The following is a 15326-nucleotide window of genomic DNA, read 5'->3' as shown; positions in this document are numbered from 1 at the left end:
CATATCAAACATTTTTTAAGCATTGGGGAAGGACTTCTGTTTTTTTTTTTATTTTGGCTTAGGGGAGGGCCATATAAATTTAAATAATTGTATTTTGTATTCATTTTGCACGTCAATATTTAAAGAAAACAGGCTGGTTTGGAAGACACGATTTCTTTAAAGATCACCAAAATGACACCATTTCTCGTAGCCAGAAACTGTAAAAACAGAAATTATCTTTGGATTGTCACAATTCCAATCGTCCTTGGACACACATGGGCTACCAACACTTCCATCAGGAAAAAAAACAGTATCAAATCTGATCTTAAAATTGTGATATTAGGCCTACATCAAAATAACTTTATTCTATGTTTCACTTACATTTGCCCAAAAAATAAACCATTTGCATGAACTACCCAGCGTACATGATAAGAGTGAGAAAACAAGGCTTTTTTCAACTCCAGGATTACATGCCTTCAACTTTTAAGTTGAAATTTTCAAACATAAAATTGTAAGTTAAAATCGAATAATTAATTTATGGTACAGGGAGGGTCATGCATTTACCCTAGTCACTCAGGGAGTGGATTAAACGATTATTAGATTAAATTAAAACAAATTAAATTAAATTAAATGATGAAGAAATCACACCTCAGCAACCCTCTCCTCTGACTAGTAAAGAACAGTCCCTAAAATACATTTAATGTCGGCTATGTGTTTCTATGCTGTAAGCTTTTATTCTGAAAAATTAAACAGGCCGGAAGAGCGAAGTGCGCTGATCATTAGAAAGAGGGGGGCATATCTGACTACCCACATGTTATTTGTCATTCATACTGCGCAGCGATTTGATTTAACAAAGATTGTAACCAGTGTTTTATGTTGTTGAAAGGTTGTCGGATCTAATGGCGACCTGTGAGGACGTGCGGGAGAGTGTGAAGGTACTTCAGTTTGTTTCAGACTTCAGTTTTGTCTTTAGTTCAGAGTTCAGGCTTTCTCCTGCAGCTCTGACATTGCATAACAGTCTCAGTTCAGTCTCCTGGAGTTATAATACTGACGTTTCCTCAATCAAAACCTCAGTATATTGAACAAAACAAATGTACAGAATAAAGAAAGGCCATACTTGTTCATCATGTATGACCCTTGTAGTGTGAAATCACTGCCAACTCTAGAAACTATAAAGTTAACAGTAGGTGATGGTAGTGAGGATGTGATTTTTGTTGCACTAGTTTCCATGTGACCATACTAACAGTCCCATAAAGCTATACAGTTAACAGTTGTTGACAATATGTTGACTGTTATGTGTGCAGAACTATTATGGCAGCCGGCTGGAGTGCTCTGCTGATCTGCAAACAAGCGCTGCTTCCTGCAGTTTTTCCTGCAGCTCAATGCCGAGGAGTGTGACAGATGCACTGAGCCTGGTTCATCCGGAGGTCACCAAAAGGTACTGAGTGCAATCAGGTCTCACCTTTACTACTGCATCATATACATCTGCCCAGGAAAGTCTGCAATTACACTCACTTGCCACTTTATTAGGTACACCTTGCCAGTACCGTATTGGACCCCTTTTGTCTTCAGAACTACCTACCTTAATTCTTCGTGGCACAGATTCACCAAGGTGCTGGAAACATTCCTCAGAGATTTTGGTCCATATTGACATGATAGCATCACACAGTTGCTGCAGATTTGTCGGCTGCACATCCACGATGAGAATCTCCCGTTCCACCACATCCCAAAGGTGCTCTGTTGGATTGAGATCTGGTGACTGTGGAGGCCATTGGAGTACAGTGAACTCATTGTCATGTTGAAGAAACCAGTTTGAGATGATTTGAGCTTTGTGACATGGTGCGTTATCCTGCTGGAAGTAGCCATCAGAAGATGGGTACACTGTGGTCATAAAGGGATGGACACGGTCAGCAACAATACTCAGGTAGGCTGTGGTGTTTAAACCATGCTCAGTTGGTACTAAGGGGCCCAAAGTGTGCCAAGAAAATATCCCCCACACCATTACACCACCACCAGCCTGAACCGTTGATACAAGGCAGGATGGATCCATGCTTTCATGTTGTTTACACCAAACTCTGACCCTACCATCTGAATGTTGCAGCAGAAATCCAGACTCATCAGACCAGGCAACGTTTTTCCAATCTTCTATTGTCCAGTTTTGGTGAGCCTGTGTGAACTGTAGCCTCAGTTTCCTGTTGTTAGCTGACAGGAGTGGCACCTGGTGTGGTCTTCTGCTGCTGTAGCCCATCTGCTTCAAGGTTGGACGTGTTGTTGGTTCAGGATTGGTCTTCTGCAGACCTTGGTTGTAACCAGTGGTTATTTGAGTTACTGTTGCCTTTCTATCATCTTGAACCAGTCTGGCCATTCTCCTCTGACCTCTGGCATCAACAAGGCATTTTCACCCAGAGAACTGCTGCTCACTGGATATTTTCTCTTTTTCGGACCATCCTCTGTAAACCCTAGAGATGGTTGTGTGTGAAAATCCCAGTAGATCAGCAGTTTCTGAAACACTCAGACCAGCTGGTCTGGCACCAACAACCATACCACGTTCAAAGTCACTTAAATCACCTTTCTTCCCAATCCTGATGCTTATCTCATCTCATCTATGTGGTCATACACTGTTGTCTTTACAATCCTTTCCTCTAGATTCTTCGGCTGTGGCCTTCCCTTCCCAGCGAAGCTCGAGGGCTGCAAAGTCCTGGACCTCGGCAGCGGCTCTGGCAGAGACTGTTATGCCTTCAGTAAACTCGTCGGGCCAAGCGGACACGTGACAGGGATCGATATGACTGAGACGCTGGTGATTACACATGGATTTCTACACACTGTTTGACACCTGACTTCTGTGCTTTCTACTGATCTAACTTGCATTTCTGTAGATCGCAGCGTCTCGTCAGTACATCGAGTATCATCAGAAGAAGTTTGGCTATGAGAAGCCCAACGTCACTTTTGTCCAGGGGTACATGGAGAAGCTCGGTGAAGCTGGCGTACAGAGTGACTCAATGGATGTTGTGCTGTAGGTTGAAAGCATGGATATGAGTCTATGGTCTGTGACAGCTTTGACTAGCTAATTAACAAAACTGTTTTCCCTCTAATATAAATCCAGATCCAACTGTGTCATCTGTTTGTGTCCTGATAAAAAAGCAGTGCTACAGCAAGCTTACAACGTCCTCAAGGTTAGTCTGAAGAATTTCTACCAACTGCATTAAAATTAAAACCATGAACACCTTGCTGTGTACAGCAAGGTGTTCATGGTTCTCATCACACTCTCACTTTACACAGGAGGGAGGTGAGCTGTACTTCAGTGACATGTACGCCAGCAAAGTCGTTCCTGATCACATGAAAGGAGATGCGGTCCTGTGGGGTAAAACATTACATCGTCAACCTAAAATCAGTATAGAAGAGCAGAATCCCTACACCACTGCTTCACAATCTCCTCTGGCTGTGACCTTTATTTTCTCACCTACAGGTGAAGGAATGGGCGGCTCCCTGTTTTGGCAGGATCTCATTTCATTGGCTCACAGCATCGGTTTCAGCACTCCACACCTTGTCGCAGCCAGTCACATCGTGATCCACAACTGTGAGCTCAAAGCAAAAGCAGGTAACAAAAATGCAATACTGACTTTAATGACATGTGAAGATCATTTTCACTCTACAACTGAGCCAGTTCTTCACTTTGCAGGTGATGTCAGCTACACTTCAGGCACATACAGACTCTTTAAGCTGCCCAAAAGTCCAGCGGTGTCTGAGGCAACGGTGACCTATAAAGGAACTGTGCCAAATTTCCCCGATCAGCTGGACTTTGATTCCTCCCACTCTTTCAAGGTAAAATAAAAGTCCGAGCAGCCCAATATCTATTGATTTATCAATGTTTACACAAGAGCTTTCATTAAATTTTGGTGTCTTGTTTTAACAACAGGAAACGTGGGTCTATATTTGTTATATTTTTTTAATTTTAAAGAAAAAGAATCCTGCATATTCATATTAAAATATGATCTGTTATGATGTTGTTAAGATTGTTTTCTTTTGTGCTACATGCAGAAAGACGTGGCAGTGCAGGTAAATGGAGAGATGGCAGCGATCCTCCAGTCATCTCGCTTCTCTCCGGATTTCGTAATCCAGACTTTGGATCGACCTGAGTCTGTCTCAGAGTCAACACCTCAGGTAGCTGATGGCCAAAATGCTTTAATTTTGAAGGGTTAACACCATAGACTGTATAACACTGACTGCATTCAGAAAGAGAATGATGTGACGTTTTGATGCAAAAATCAATTTAAATACATGTTGCCTTGTGCTTTTACAAGTTTTACAGAAAGAATAACTCTTTGTAGCAACTGCACAGTAAAAGCTTTGATAGTGCTGAAGAGTTGTTTTAGGATCATGTGACAGTAACATGCATTTTTCTTTATTTGTTCCTCAGTACTGCCACCTCAACCCATTTCTACTGGCGGACAAACTGGGATCCTCAGTGAGACAGTGCTCCAAAACAAGCAAATAAGATGTAACGGAGGAACTTGTTCTGAAGACTGAGTAGAACAGCTGCAATGAGATTGAGTTTGATTAGTTGATTTTATACAGTAAGTCCATAACTTGAGACTAATCATTTTATGTGCTAGTCGTCTCTTACCTCTTGTTATATTGTTAATTTTAGATATCATGGTGTTACGTTTTTTTAGCAGGATAATGCTGTCGCAGTAATATCATAATAAGTAAGTGTCCAGGTACTAAAATAAAATTTTTCTAATAACCGTTCTTTGTTTCAATCTACTAAGAAAAAGGTTCTGAGTGAAAATGACAGTAAATGATCTTACTGTGTTTGGCTGTCACTGTGCAACATGAAAGAGGAACTTGTACCGACAGGTATAATTTTAAGTATCTGCAGCCGATGATGCTGGTGATGTGAGTAAGCAAAGACTACAGAGCTCTGCTGTCAGTTATGGGGTTGTTTCTAAAATGTTAAATACACTCTCATTTCACAACAGCACAAAATACAGAAGCCCTGAGAGGCAAGTGAGGAAAAAAGATGAAGCGATACAGCTTCTAAGTCTGATCTAAATTGTTTCCTCTACTGTTTTTATTACTTAATAAAGGAAGTGTGCAAGATTTAGGGGGATTTAGTGACATCTAGTGGTGAGGATTGTAGATTGCAACCAGCTGAAACGTCTCCCTGTTAGAATTTCTTTAGTGTTGATTGTTCAGGAGGTTTTTCTCCTTTGCTTTTTGGCAAGTAGCAGATGGGCCACTAGCCCAGCACCAGCAAATGTGTGCTCACCTTATTTCTGCTCCAGACGTTCAAGAGTTTCTTACTGGGAGCCATATTATTTACAGAGGTCTCCTCCTCTTCAAAACATCAGACCATGTGATTAAATCCAGTGAAAACACTGAATAAAAAAGTTTCACATTAAAAAGCAATGTTTTGTCTGACCCTGTCATAGCAGAGAGGCTGCTGCGCAAAAACGTGAATGACCCTTTCTAGAGCCAGTGTTAGGTTTGTCCATTCTGGCCTATGGTAGAAACATGGTGGTGAAATTTATCTCCTTAAACGAGGAACTGCTCCCTATGCAGATATAAACAGCTCATTCAAAGCTAAGGAAAACACAATTATTTTTATTTTCAGGGATTATACATTTAAGAAAACATACCTATTATATTCTATGAAATATCTGCCAATATATCCCCATAAATCCTACATGCTGAATCTTTAATATTTGTTGGTTTTGCCAGGATAATCTTTCTACGTTTCTCAACACAAAAAAAAAATTGAAAAAAAAGGAAAAAAAGGACAAAAAAAAAAGCGCCAGGATAAATTTTCTTCTTTTTCTCTTTACTCTTTTCTTTCCCATTTGAGTAAAAAGGTAAAAAAAAATAAATAGTATTTGCAGGTGATATTTTTGTTTTTTGTAATACTTATTTTGGCCACAAGAGGCTGAAGTGTTCTACTGTCCCACATTCTCAATAGGACTAAAAGCATCCAAGTTTTCCTCCTGGTGAGTCGTTCTTCCTCTGTACACTCTAAACACAAAGGTTCATATATTGTGTTTTAGAAAGTTACATAACATTACTGTCATGTCTTTCTTTGGGCTAGAAATATATGTACTTTAGCCTCTTGCTGCTGAATAAACTCTTTAAAAAATTCCCCTGCCTAAAAAAAACACCTTTTAAAACTTTTCCACCTGGAAAAGGAGCTTATTAAAATGATCTAAGCAAAACTTCTTTTCCCACCTGTTCTTAAGTCATGAACACGGGAGAGGAAATAATTTAGATCAGACTTAGAAAATGAATCACCAAAAGCCAGTTTGACAGAAACAGGTACAAGAGTGGAAATAAAAATCTAAGACCTAAAATCACTCTCTGATGTTTGAAAAGAAATGTTTCATCTACATGTAGAGATTATTACATTGTGATTTGTTACGTGAACATTTCAAAAGCAGCTGTCAGAGGGTCAAAATATGAAACAAAGTAGTGAAGGTTATCTTCAGATGAGTGATAGTCTCCCCACCAGACAATCAGAGATCTCCGCCTTCTAACCCTTCTTCTTTAGTTAAGCAAAGCGTCTAAAGACTGACTTGTGAGTCTAGATGAGTGATGGTTTATTGTCAGTGTAACAATTTCAGAAACAGAAAACACATCTTCACACTGCACCAACAGGCTGACGACAGGAAGTACAATAAGGTGTAGATAATCTGTGGTGTTGAAACAGATTTAATACCTGAGCTTTAGTTATGCACCACAAGGCACCCAGACTTTATTACTAAGTGAGTAAAAGTTAAGATTACACAAAGTGCTTTTGTTTTCTCTTCATGTGGGATTGACTTTCAAGTTAAAAGACTTGATAATAAGCTACATCTCTGCTGTAAACATTTATAATTAAATCAAGCATTTAAGTGATAATGAAACGGGAGGGATTGATGATAAAAGTTTAAAAAATTAAATCAAACACATTCATCACTGTGTTTTTTGAATGCAGGACTTTAACTGGCCTTTGTATGTTAAAGTTTTAAAAGTTACTCATGAATATAGAGTAACTAAAACACATGGAGTGGTGTGTGTGTTTCAGAACTGAATGTTTATGGATTCTTTTATGGATTAATTTATGTGGTGTGGTTCATATTAACCACAGACTGTGGCCTTTGAGACGACCCACTTTTAGTCCAGCTGTAGTTAAAACTTAGAATGAATACAGGTAAAACTGCCGTGTTATCTAGATTACGCTCGTTACACAGAGATCAGATAAAAGTGCAGAGACGTTTGCTTGCTGCTATGGTTACAGAGCAGAGGTCTGATTGGCATTCAGACGTGCTGAGGCAGTAAAGAGCAATTCAATTTGGCACCGTTTCATGGAGAGACAGACATTAAAGAGAAAGGCGACATCCTTCGTCAGTGAGACGTGTTGCTCCTGGATGCAGCAGCCCTCGGGTTACATCTGTAGCCAGCTCAGGTCGTCAGCCCTGAACAGACGAGGAAGTGAGACAACAAATATTCATGGCAGACAAACAAAGCTAGATACAAGCGGGAGAACACAGTGGAGCATTTAGCAGCTAAAAAGACAGATAATTTTCTCAGGAGTTGGTAGAGACCAAAAACAGAGATAAAAGACACTGAATGTTGGACTGAAATTCACCAGATTGACAGGGGCATGTCTTTAAATGAATATTAATGTTGCTCTGTGTCTACTGGATGTGTTATAAGCATCACTTACAAACGGGGTCTGCATATCAACTTAAAAGGTTGATATGTTCTTGTTTCTGCTGCCCCCAGGTGGCCAAAATTAACAATAAGAATGACATTTACACCCTGAGGAGGTAACACAGCTGTGGAAGTCATCATTATTTTGTGCATACACTATATAAACACATAGCCTGGTTTGTGTGAATGCAGGATGACACTCACTGAGCCTGCGCCTTTGTTATGATCTGCCCAGTAGCCATCAACTCTGCGAGACGGGCCACAGCAGGGTCAAACATCAGGCTGGCCGCAGCTACCACCACCTCTTCTCTATTAAAAGAGAAACGAAAGAAACTGAGCACAAACAGCATAAAGTCGTATTTAGCTGTATCAGGAGTTATTCTGCTGCTGCTCACTTTATGTAAAATGCCAGGAACTTCCTTTCTTCCACTTTGCCTTTGAATATGATTTCTGTGTATCCTTCTCCGTAGCCTAGAATGAGGAAATGAAAGGGGGAAATGAGACTTGGTATAGAGGTTTATATGCATTTAAATATTCTGATGCGAGGGGGACATTTTCCTCTGAATGCTCTACCTGTGTATCGGATACTCTTCCCAAGCAACACAGTCCAGAAGAAAGGAACAGAGTCACATTTGGTCGGTTTGTTCAGCATGTTCAGGGCAGCTACTCTTCCTACAGTAAAAAAAAAAAAAAAAAACAGCATATGGTTGCATGCATGATTATCTTAAAACAGGCATCAAATTAATCTGGATTAAAAACTATACACTTCAGCCTTATGGGCCACGTGCTGTTGTGAATAAGAAGCTGTGGCCCTTTGAATCCTTCAGTCTCACCTTGAGCTTGTGACATTTGCCAGTGGCCGACGTTGACTCTTTGGTCTCCACGAATGGTCAGAGGGAAAGACGTAACATCCCCAGCGCTAAAAATATCCGGTATACTGGTCCTCATGTACTGATAGAAAGGATAAAGGAGTTTACAACATCAGACATACGAAATGTACAAACATTATATTTACACAGCTGTTAATTTCAGTCATCTGGACACAGTTAGCTGAAGGATTCAGGTAATATACAATGTTAATATGGCCAAAAGCAACCATTGAGAATGAACTGTATCCATCAGGCTGAGTCATAAATGTAAAACCATGTGTATGCCTCATTAGTCATGTCAACATCATAGTGGTTAATGTTTGGTGAAGACTGTATTATCCAGCGTGTTACCTTGTCAACAATCACAGCTCTCCTTGAATCTACCTTCAACTCACTTCCTGACAAGAAGTCTGAGTTGGGGATTACACCTGGAAAAAAGACAGTTTGATTTTTGCAGAACTGCACATTAAAACAGTCCCAAACTTGATTTGTGTGTAATAATAACAAAAAGTGTACAGTATATAACAACACTTAAGTAGAATAATAAAACTACCAATTCCGACAATCACCACATCAGCTTCCAGGACTTCACCACTCTTAAGCACCACTGCTCTCACCTGGAAAAAATAAGAGTAATCTAGGGATTAACAGTAGATTAGACACTATTCCATTGTTTCTCATTTATTTATATGTTTATTTAATTATCTGTTTGTGTTTTTAGTTAGTTAGTTGTGATGTTCCTCCTATGACAAGTCAAAAAAAGGCCAGTGCCGTTCTTCTCCCCAGCAATGCTTTCCAGCTCCTCCTGGGGGACCCCAAGGTGTTCCCTGGCCAGATGAGATATGTAATCCCTCCAGTGTGTTCTGGGTCCGCCCCGGGGCCTCCTACCAGTGGGGCATCCTGATCAGATGCCCGAACCACCTCAACTGACCCCTTTCGACACAAAGGAGCAGCGGCTCTACTCCGAGCTTGTTACCCTATCTCCAAGGCTGTGCCCAGCCACCCTTCTGAGAGACTTAATTCAGCCACTTATATCCACAATCTCATTCTTTCAGTCACTACCCAGAGCTCATGACCATAGGTGAGGGTTGGGACATAGATGGACCAGTGAATTGAACCTCTTCACCACAATGGTCCAGTGCAGCACCAGCATCACTGCAGACGTTGCACCAAACTGCCGATCCATCTCACGCTCCATTCTACCCTCATTTGTGAACAAGACCCCAAGACACTTGAACTCCCTCTCTTGAGGCAGTAACTTTCTCCCAACCCAGAGGTGGCAATCCACCGGTTTCCAGCAGAATTCACAATGAAAGCAAAATTATTCACACTGGCAATTTTTTTCTTGTATTCTGAATGTCAATAAGGTGCCTTAGTGCACTGAAAAGCATCAAAAATAGAGCTTGTTTATCAAAAAAGTGGCGGGGTAAGATCCCCCGCACCCCCTGACAAAGGTCTGGGTTTAACCCAAGACGCACCCCTACGTACACCTGGCCTGTGCATGGCTGCTACAACTGGCCCCTGGCCTCCTGCCATATTGACCCGAGGCAAATCAAGTTGAGTATCCCTGGTTTATGCTGACAGCGTAAAAGCAGAGTTACCTTGCCGTTCTCCCCATGGATCTCAGTGACTCCATCACTCATGTAGAACTTTACTTTTTGTTCCTCCAACATCTTAAAAGAAGAAACTGCGTTTTAAAACTCTGTTTCATTTTTAAAAAAGTGAATCAAATCACATTCAGCGATGATGATGACAGACTACCATCATCATTGTTTCTTACTTGCATACTCATTTTGCCAATCTCTGGCCCCAGAGATCGCTCATACGGGTATCTGGAAGTGCCGACCACAGCCACGCTGGCAGCTTTGTCGGATAAGTAGGAGGCCACCTCCATACCTAATGTGTAAAAGAAAATGTGTAGAAAAACACCTCAGCAATCTCCTATATCTTATATTTGTGAAATATTTACATAGCAGATTTTACAATGAGAGAGGTGGCTTTGAACGAGTTAGTGACGCTTGATAATCAAACAGAAAAGCTAAGATAGGCTACACAACCCATGATTCACCCTGCTATGTTAAGAGAAACTGAATCAGGTAACCTATGAAGGAGGCTCCTATCACAACAGCTCTCTGGCCCAGGCAGGAGCTGTGAATCTCTTGGGCGTCTTCATATCTCTGCAACAACTTTACTCCCGTCAGGTCCGAGCCAGGACAGTTGAGCGGCTGCGCTCTGTGAACAAAGACAGGAGTTTCACTGTATTTTGCTGTTGTCACATGGACATTCTTTTTCCATGAATGTTTCCATTGTCTTTCATCTGTTCAGTAAGTCTTATGACATCCGAGTGTGAGCAAACAATCTAAAAATGTGCTTTTGTTTGTGAAACATTTGAGAAACAGGACGATGACTAACCTACAGCCAGTTGAGATGAGGAGCTGGTCGTAATGCTGCAAAGTGCCGTCGCTCAGCTTCACCACCTTATCAGCTGGGTTCACCGACACCACCTGCAACACAAAACACACTTCTTGATAAGACCAAAGAGAAAACCATTTTTTTTTTTTTACTGTATGTCCTTTTTCAACAAGCTAGAAACGTGTCAAAACTATACAGTACTTGGTTGAAACAACAAAACAAAAAACAAAAACAACAAACAACAAAACAAAAATACAGCCCATTCCTCTTTTGCTGTGGCTCAGCATTTAAATAACCTTTATCAGATTTGATGGTTTAGTCACAGACTTTCCCAAAAAGTGTTGTGCTTTTCTTTCACAAATGTGGGAATTAAATTGAGTTAAAATGTGCAAAACAGTAAAATTTATCTTGCCTGGCCGGGCAGCTCTCTGGGTGCTCAGCACCCCTAAACCTCTGATCCTAGAATTGCCCCTGGATTAATCTTTTTGCGTCTCACCTCCTTCTGTGTCCACACCTCAATTCCATACTTTTGATAGAAGTCAATTGTCCGGAGAAGGATGCTGCTGCTGTCCACATTCAAAGCCTGAAAGAGACAATGTATTACTGGTTTTCTGCAAACACTAACAGTAGAGTCTGCTTACTCCAGAAGACAAACAAGGCAGGGTGATTACAGGTTTCTTTCTTCTCTGATTGAGGTCTCACCTTACTCAGTTTGGGCTTGTCAATTGGAGGCAGGCTGTCTTTGGTTACCATTATGATTCGACCTTGGTAGCAGTGCTGCCGCAGGGTTTCAGCACAAACCAGAGAGGCGGGGCCTGAAAACACAAAATTCATACAGTGTGGAATTTTTCAGGGCGTTAATTCAGAGATGGAGTTTAAAGGAATACCCCCCCCCCCCGAATATGACCATTTCTATGTCAATTACTCACCCTGCATTGCATTGAATTCGGAAACTTTCTTTTGCTCGCATGTCGCATTGGATGAAAGAAACAGGGAAAAATGTTGATGAATTGCAGTCACAGGGGTCCAGGTTTAAACATAGCACAACTATATCAAAACATCTGTTTAAAAACTCTCACACAGTGCGAACAGTATAATCTGAGTCTCATTTATCCAGCTGTGCTCAGTACTTTCCAAAATGACAGCCCTTTCCGTCTGGGAATTGAACGGAAAGTGAAAATTATCTACGCTCTCTTCAAAGCCAGACTCCATTGACAGAAACAGTAATTTTACCTCACTGATCACTGGAGCTGCTGGTCTACCACTGCCTCGATTAGTTGGTTTGTTTGTGTTATTTTGTGACTTTGGTGAATTCAAACTAACCCTTTAAAACACCGAAGTCACACAATAACACAAACAAACTAAATGATCAAGGCAGCGGTGGTAGACCAGCAGCTCTTGTGTTCAGCTAGTAAAATTACTCCATTTGTCAATGGAGTCTGGCTTTGAAGAGAGCGTAGATAAGTTTTACTTTTAGTTTAGTTCCCTGTATGAAAGAGCTGTCTGTTTGGGAAGCACTGAGCATACAACTGGATAAATGAGACTTGGATTATAAGGCACAAGTTGCTAAGTGTTTGCTAACAGACGTTTTGTTTTGCTGTTGTTAAATGTGGACCCCCATGACTTCAATTCATCAAGAATTTTCTCAGTTTTTGGATTCTACGTTCACCAGAGGCATGCAAGAAACACAGAGTTTTCCTCATGAATTCAACAGTACACAGGGTGACTAACTGATAAACAAATGTTCATCAGTACCCAGCAAGCAATAGTCGTGATTTAAACGTATTGGCTATATTTAGCTCCATTTTCACCATTGCAGATGGTGTGTGGTATGATATTCAATCATGTATGGAGAGTCAACAGTAATTAAAATATGTTTATCTCCATTTTTTGGACATGGTCTCTACATAGCCGTATAATTGATGACGTCTACACTTTGGCTATGGTTAGACGTCTACCAAATTTTCACTGACAGCCCAAATTCAGCCGTGATTTAGCCTAGACGTCAGGTCTTCATGTAGACGGCTATTAGATGTTTTTTAAACCAAAAAATGCTTGCTGGGTAGGGTTAAGTATTCCTTTAAATAAATATGGCCACACTTGATCACCAACTTCTCTTTTGTAATCCTACTAACAAGGATTCATGAGCCCTAAAAACAACATTTACATTCATATACTATTTATTACTTGTGTGTATAACATCTAACTCTAACCTCCTCCTATCAGCAAGATGGTGTGTTTGATGTCTGGCACCAAGCTGCACATCTCCTTCACCCGCCTCGTCAACTTCAGGGACTGAGGGACGCAAACAAACAAGGGACAGGTTAAAACATTGTATTTTACCAAAAAATAAAAGGAAAATTTTGATAATTATTGTTTATTCAATTTTACAAGACTTACATTTTTCTTGATGGACACATACACCTGGCCATCCTCGACTTTTACCTGTAAAATTTAAAGAAAGAGGGAGATAGAAAAAGATAAGTTTAGATACTGAATGTGATTTTTTAGATTACAGCATAATGGGGGTCATTTATTTCTGAAGCAAAAATCAGTGTTTCAGGACAATGATCTGCAGCAGGTGAAAACAACAACAGACATCTGGTAACAGAATTACACATGAAAAGAGTCTATATCAAAGACTGAATAAATACAGCGTACTCTTTAGATGGTGTTTAATCTGAATTTGCTTACATAATGACAGGTATAAATGTCTGGTAACAGCTGATCCTCAGTTTGAGTCAGTTTGTAAATGAGACTAACTGAAAATTAGATTTATTTACATGCAGTATCCATCCGCAGGGGGTGAATTTGCAACTTGTCTTTCTGACTGACTCCTTTGTTTGAAAAGACAGCGTTCAAGCTTCAATCCACAGTTAAGATACAGAAGTTTTTTTTGTATAAACAAATGTGACTGAATTTTAAACTACAGTGTACCTCTCCTGGATTTACTGACGTTAAAACAGCTGTTAATTGCCATTAAATATAGGTCTCTACCGATGTGTTTTACCTTATAACACGGCAGAGAGTCCAGACCAGGATACTCCTCAATATCTCCAGTTCTGACATTAAAGCAAGCACCATGAAACGGGCACCTTACTCTGTCACCGACCAGCGCTCCTGCATTATTAAAGACCGTGAAATTAACACTCATCAGATTCAATGCAAAACAATTCATGAAGTTATTACTGGTTTACAGAGACTGAAGGTTTACCTTTGACAAGAGGAGCATTGTAGTGAGAGCACTGGCTTCCCACAGCACTGTACTGACCCTGAGTACGGACAAGCAGCACCTTTTGTTCCCCCACTGTAACTTCCTTCATCCTTTATAGACACAAAATATGGATGATGAGAAACACTGACAGCTGTGGCTGAACCAAAAACTTGATCCATTTCCAGTAAAAAGAAGCATTGTGACTTACTGTCCATCTTTCAGGTCGGCCTCCTGACACACCATCCCAGTCACCTCCTCCTCCTCCTCCTGCTCCACACCTTGACCTGGTTCTCGGCACTGATTCATTCCTGCAAGTCATGAGCCATATCAAAAAAAAACAACCAAAAAACATGACTATTGTTCAGCTGACTGCAGAAACAGTTTATGGTCCACCCAGAGACATTTGTAATCCCAGCCAAAGGACACACAGGGTACAGGCAGGATACAGTGTAGTTCATTTTTAAAGCAAATTAGGTCAACTCTTTTTTAAGTCTTCATCTTAACCATAGGGCCAAAACAACTATCGACTGATAAGCATTATGTGATGGTGCAACATTTATTGACAGTCTGTTCGCTATATATTTCTTTGTGCAGATAAAACACTTTAAATTCTCACAAGGACAAAAGACCAAACCAACCATACAGACTTATATAATAATGCAAGATAAACAACAAACGTGCACATTTATCACTTCTCTTTTCTCTTTCTACACTGCAGTGAAGCTGACAGAACACATGAAGTGATCCTAAAGGTGTAACAGCATCACAAACCCGGCTTTTTAATAATCTCCCAGTCGCATTAAACACGAGCCTCTCTCCTCGTGTCAGACTTTAGGTGCAGAGTAATGACTGACACCTCCATGTAGCACCGCTCACCTGTTTCCTTCTGCCGGTAACAGCAGTCAGGTCTGATACATCTGTCGATACTAGGCCCCTCTTTTTCCGCAGAGGAACAAACAAACACGGGTCGTTAAAGAGCGAGTTGAGGAGAACTGCCCGCGTGACAGGCAGCCGGAGTGACGTCATAAGCGCGAGCTCCTCCCACAGCCAACCACAATAGAGGAGGGATGGAGGTGATTAGATACACTGTTCATACATGAGAGTAAAATCTCCCTGTAACTTCTGTAAGAGATAGATAGATAGATAGATAGATAGATAGAACTCTTTCA

The 15326-nt window shown here is 40.7% G+C and overlaps 2 protein-coding genes across 2 annotated transcripts; one reads left to right on the top strand and one right to left on the bottom strand.

The window, feature by feature from the left end:
* The first annotated feature begins 749 nt into the window (after positions 1–749).
* Positions 750–4724, top strand: LOC117260245 (arsenite methyltransferase). The gene is made up of 10 exons (XM_033632191.2): positions 750–914; positions 1284–1417; positions 2626–2776; positions 2856–2992; positions 3083–3152; positions 3259–3340; positions 3446–3577; positions 3659–3801; positions 4018–4140; positions 4397–4724. Exons 1-10 carry the CDS (start codon positions 879–881, stop codon positions 4472–4474), a joined length of 1086 nt encoding a protein of 361 aa, XP_033488082.1. The 5' UTR covers positions 750–878; the 3' UTR covers positions 4475–4724.
* Positions 4725–6542: 1818 nt separating this feature from the next.
* Positions 6543–15159, bottom strand: aifm4 (apoptosis inducing factor mitochondria associated 4). Its single transcript, XM_033632190.2, has 19 exons — positions 15034–15159; positions 14366–14465; positions 14158–14267; positions 13954–14063; positions 13344–13388; positions 13157–13238; positions 11646–11758; positions 11440–11526; positions 10944–11035; positions 10633–10763; positions 10312–10427; positions 10133–10204; positions 9085–9148; positions 8883–8959; positions 8496–8613; positions 8236–8334; positions 8058–8133; positions 7867–7971; positions 6543–7424 (listed from the first exon to the last, which is right to left on the bottom strand). Exons 2-19 carry the CDS (start codon positions 14461–14463, stop codon positions 7394–7396), a joined length of 1626 nt encoding a protein of 541 aa, XP_033488081.2. The 5' UTR covers positions 14464–14465; positions 15034–15159; the 3' UTR covers positions 6543–7393.
* Between the last annotated feature and the right edge of the window lie 167 nt (positions 15160–15326).

This window comes from Epinephelus lanceolatus, chromosome 4 (assembly GCF_041903045.1).
Source record: "Epinephelus lanceolatus isolate andai-2023 chromosome 4, ASM4190304v1, whole genome shotgun sequence".
Taxonomy (NCBI): domain Eukaryota; kingdom Metazoa; phylum Chordata; class Actinopteri; order Perciformes; family Serranidae; genus Epinephelus; species Epinephelus lanceolatus.
The sequence above is the reverse complement of the archived record's forward strand: the minus strand, read 5'-3'. Positions and strand labels throughout refer to the sequence as shown.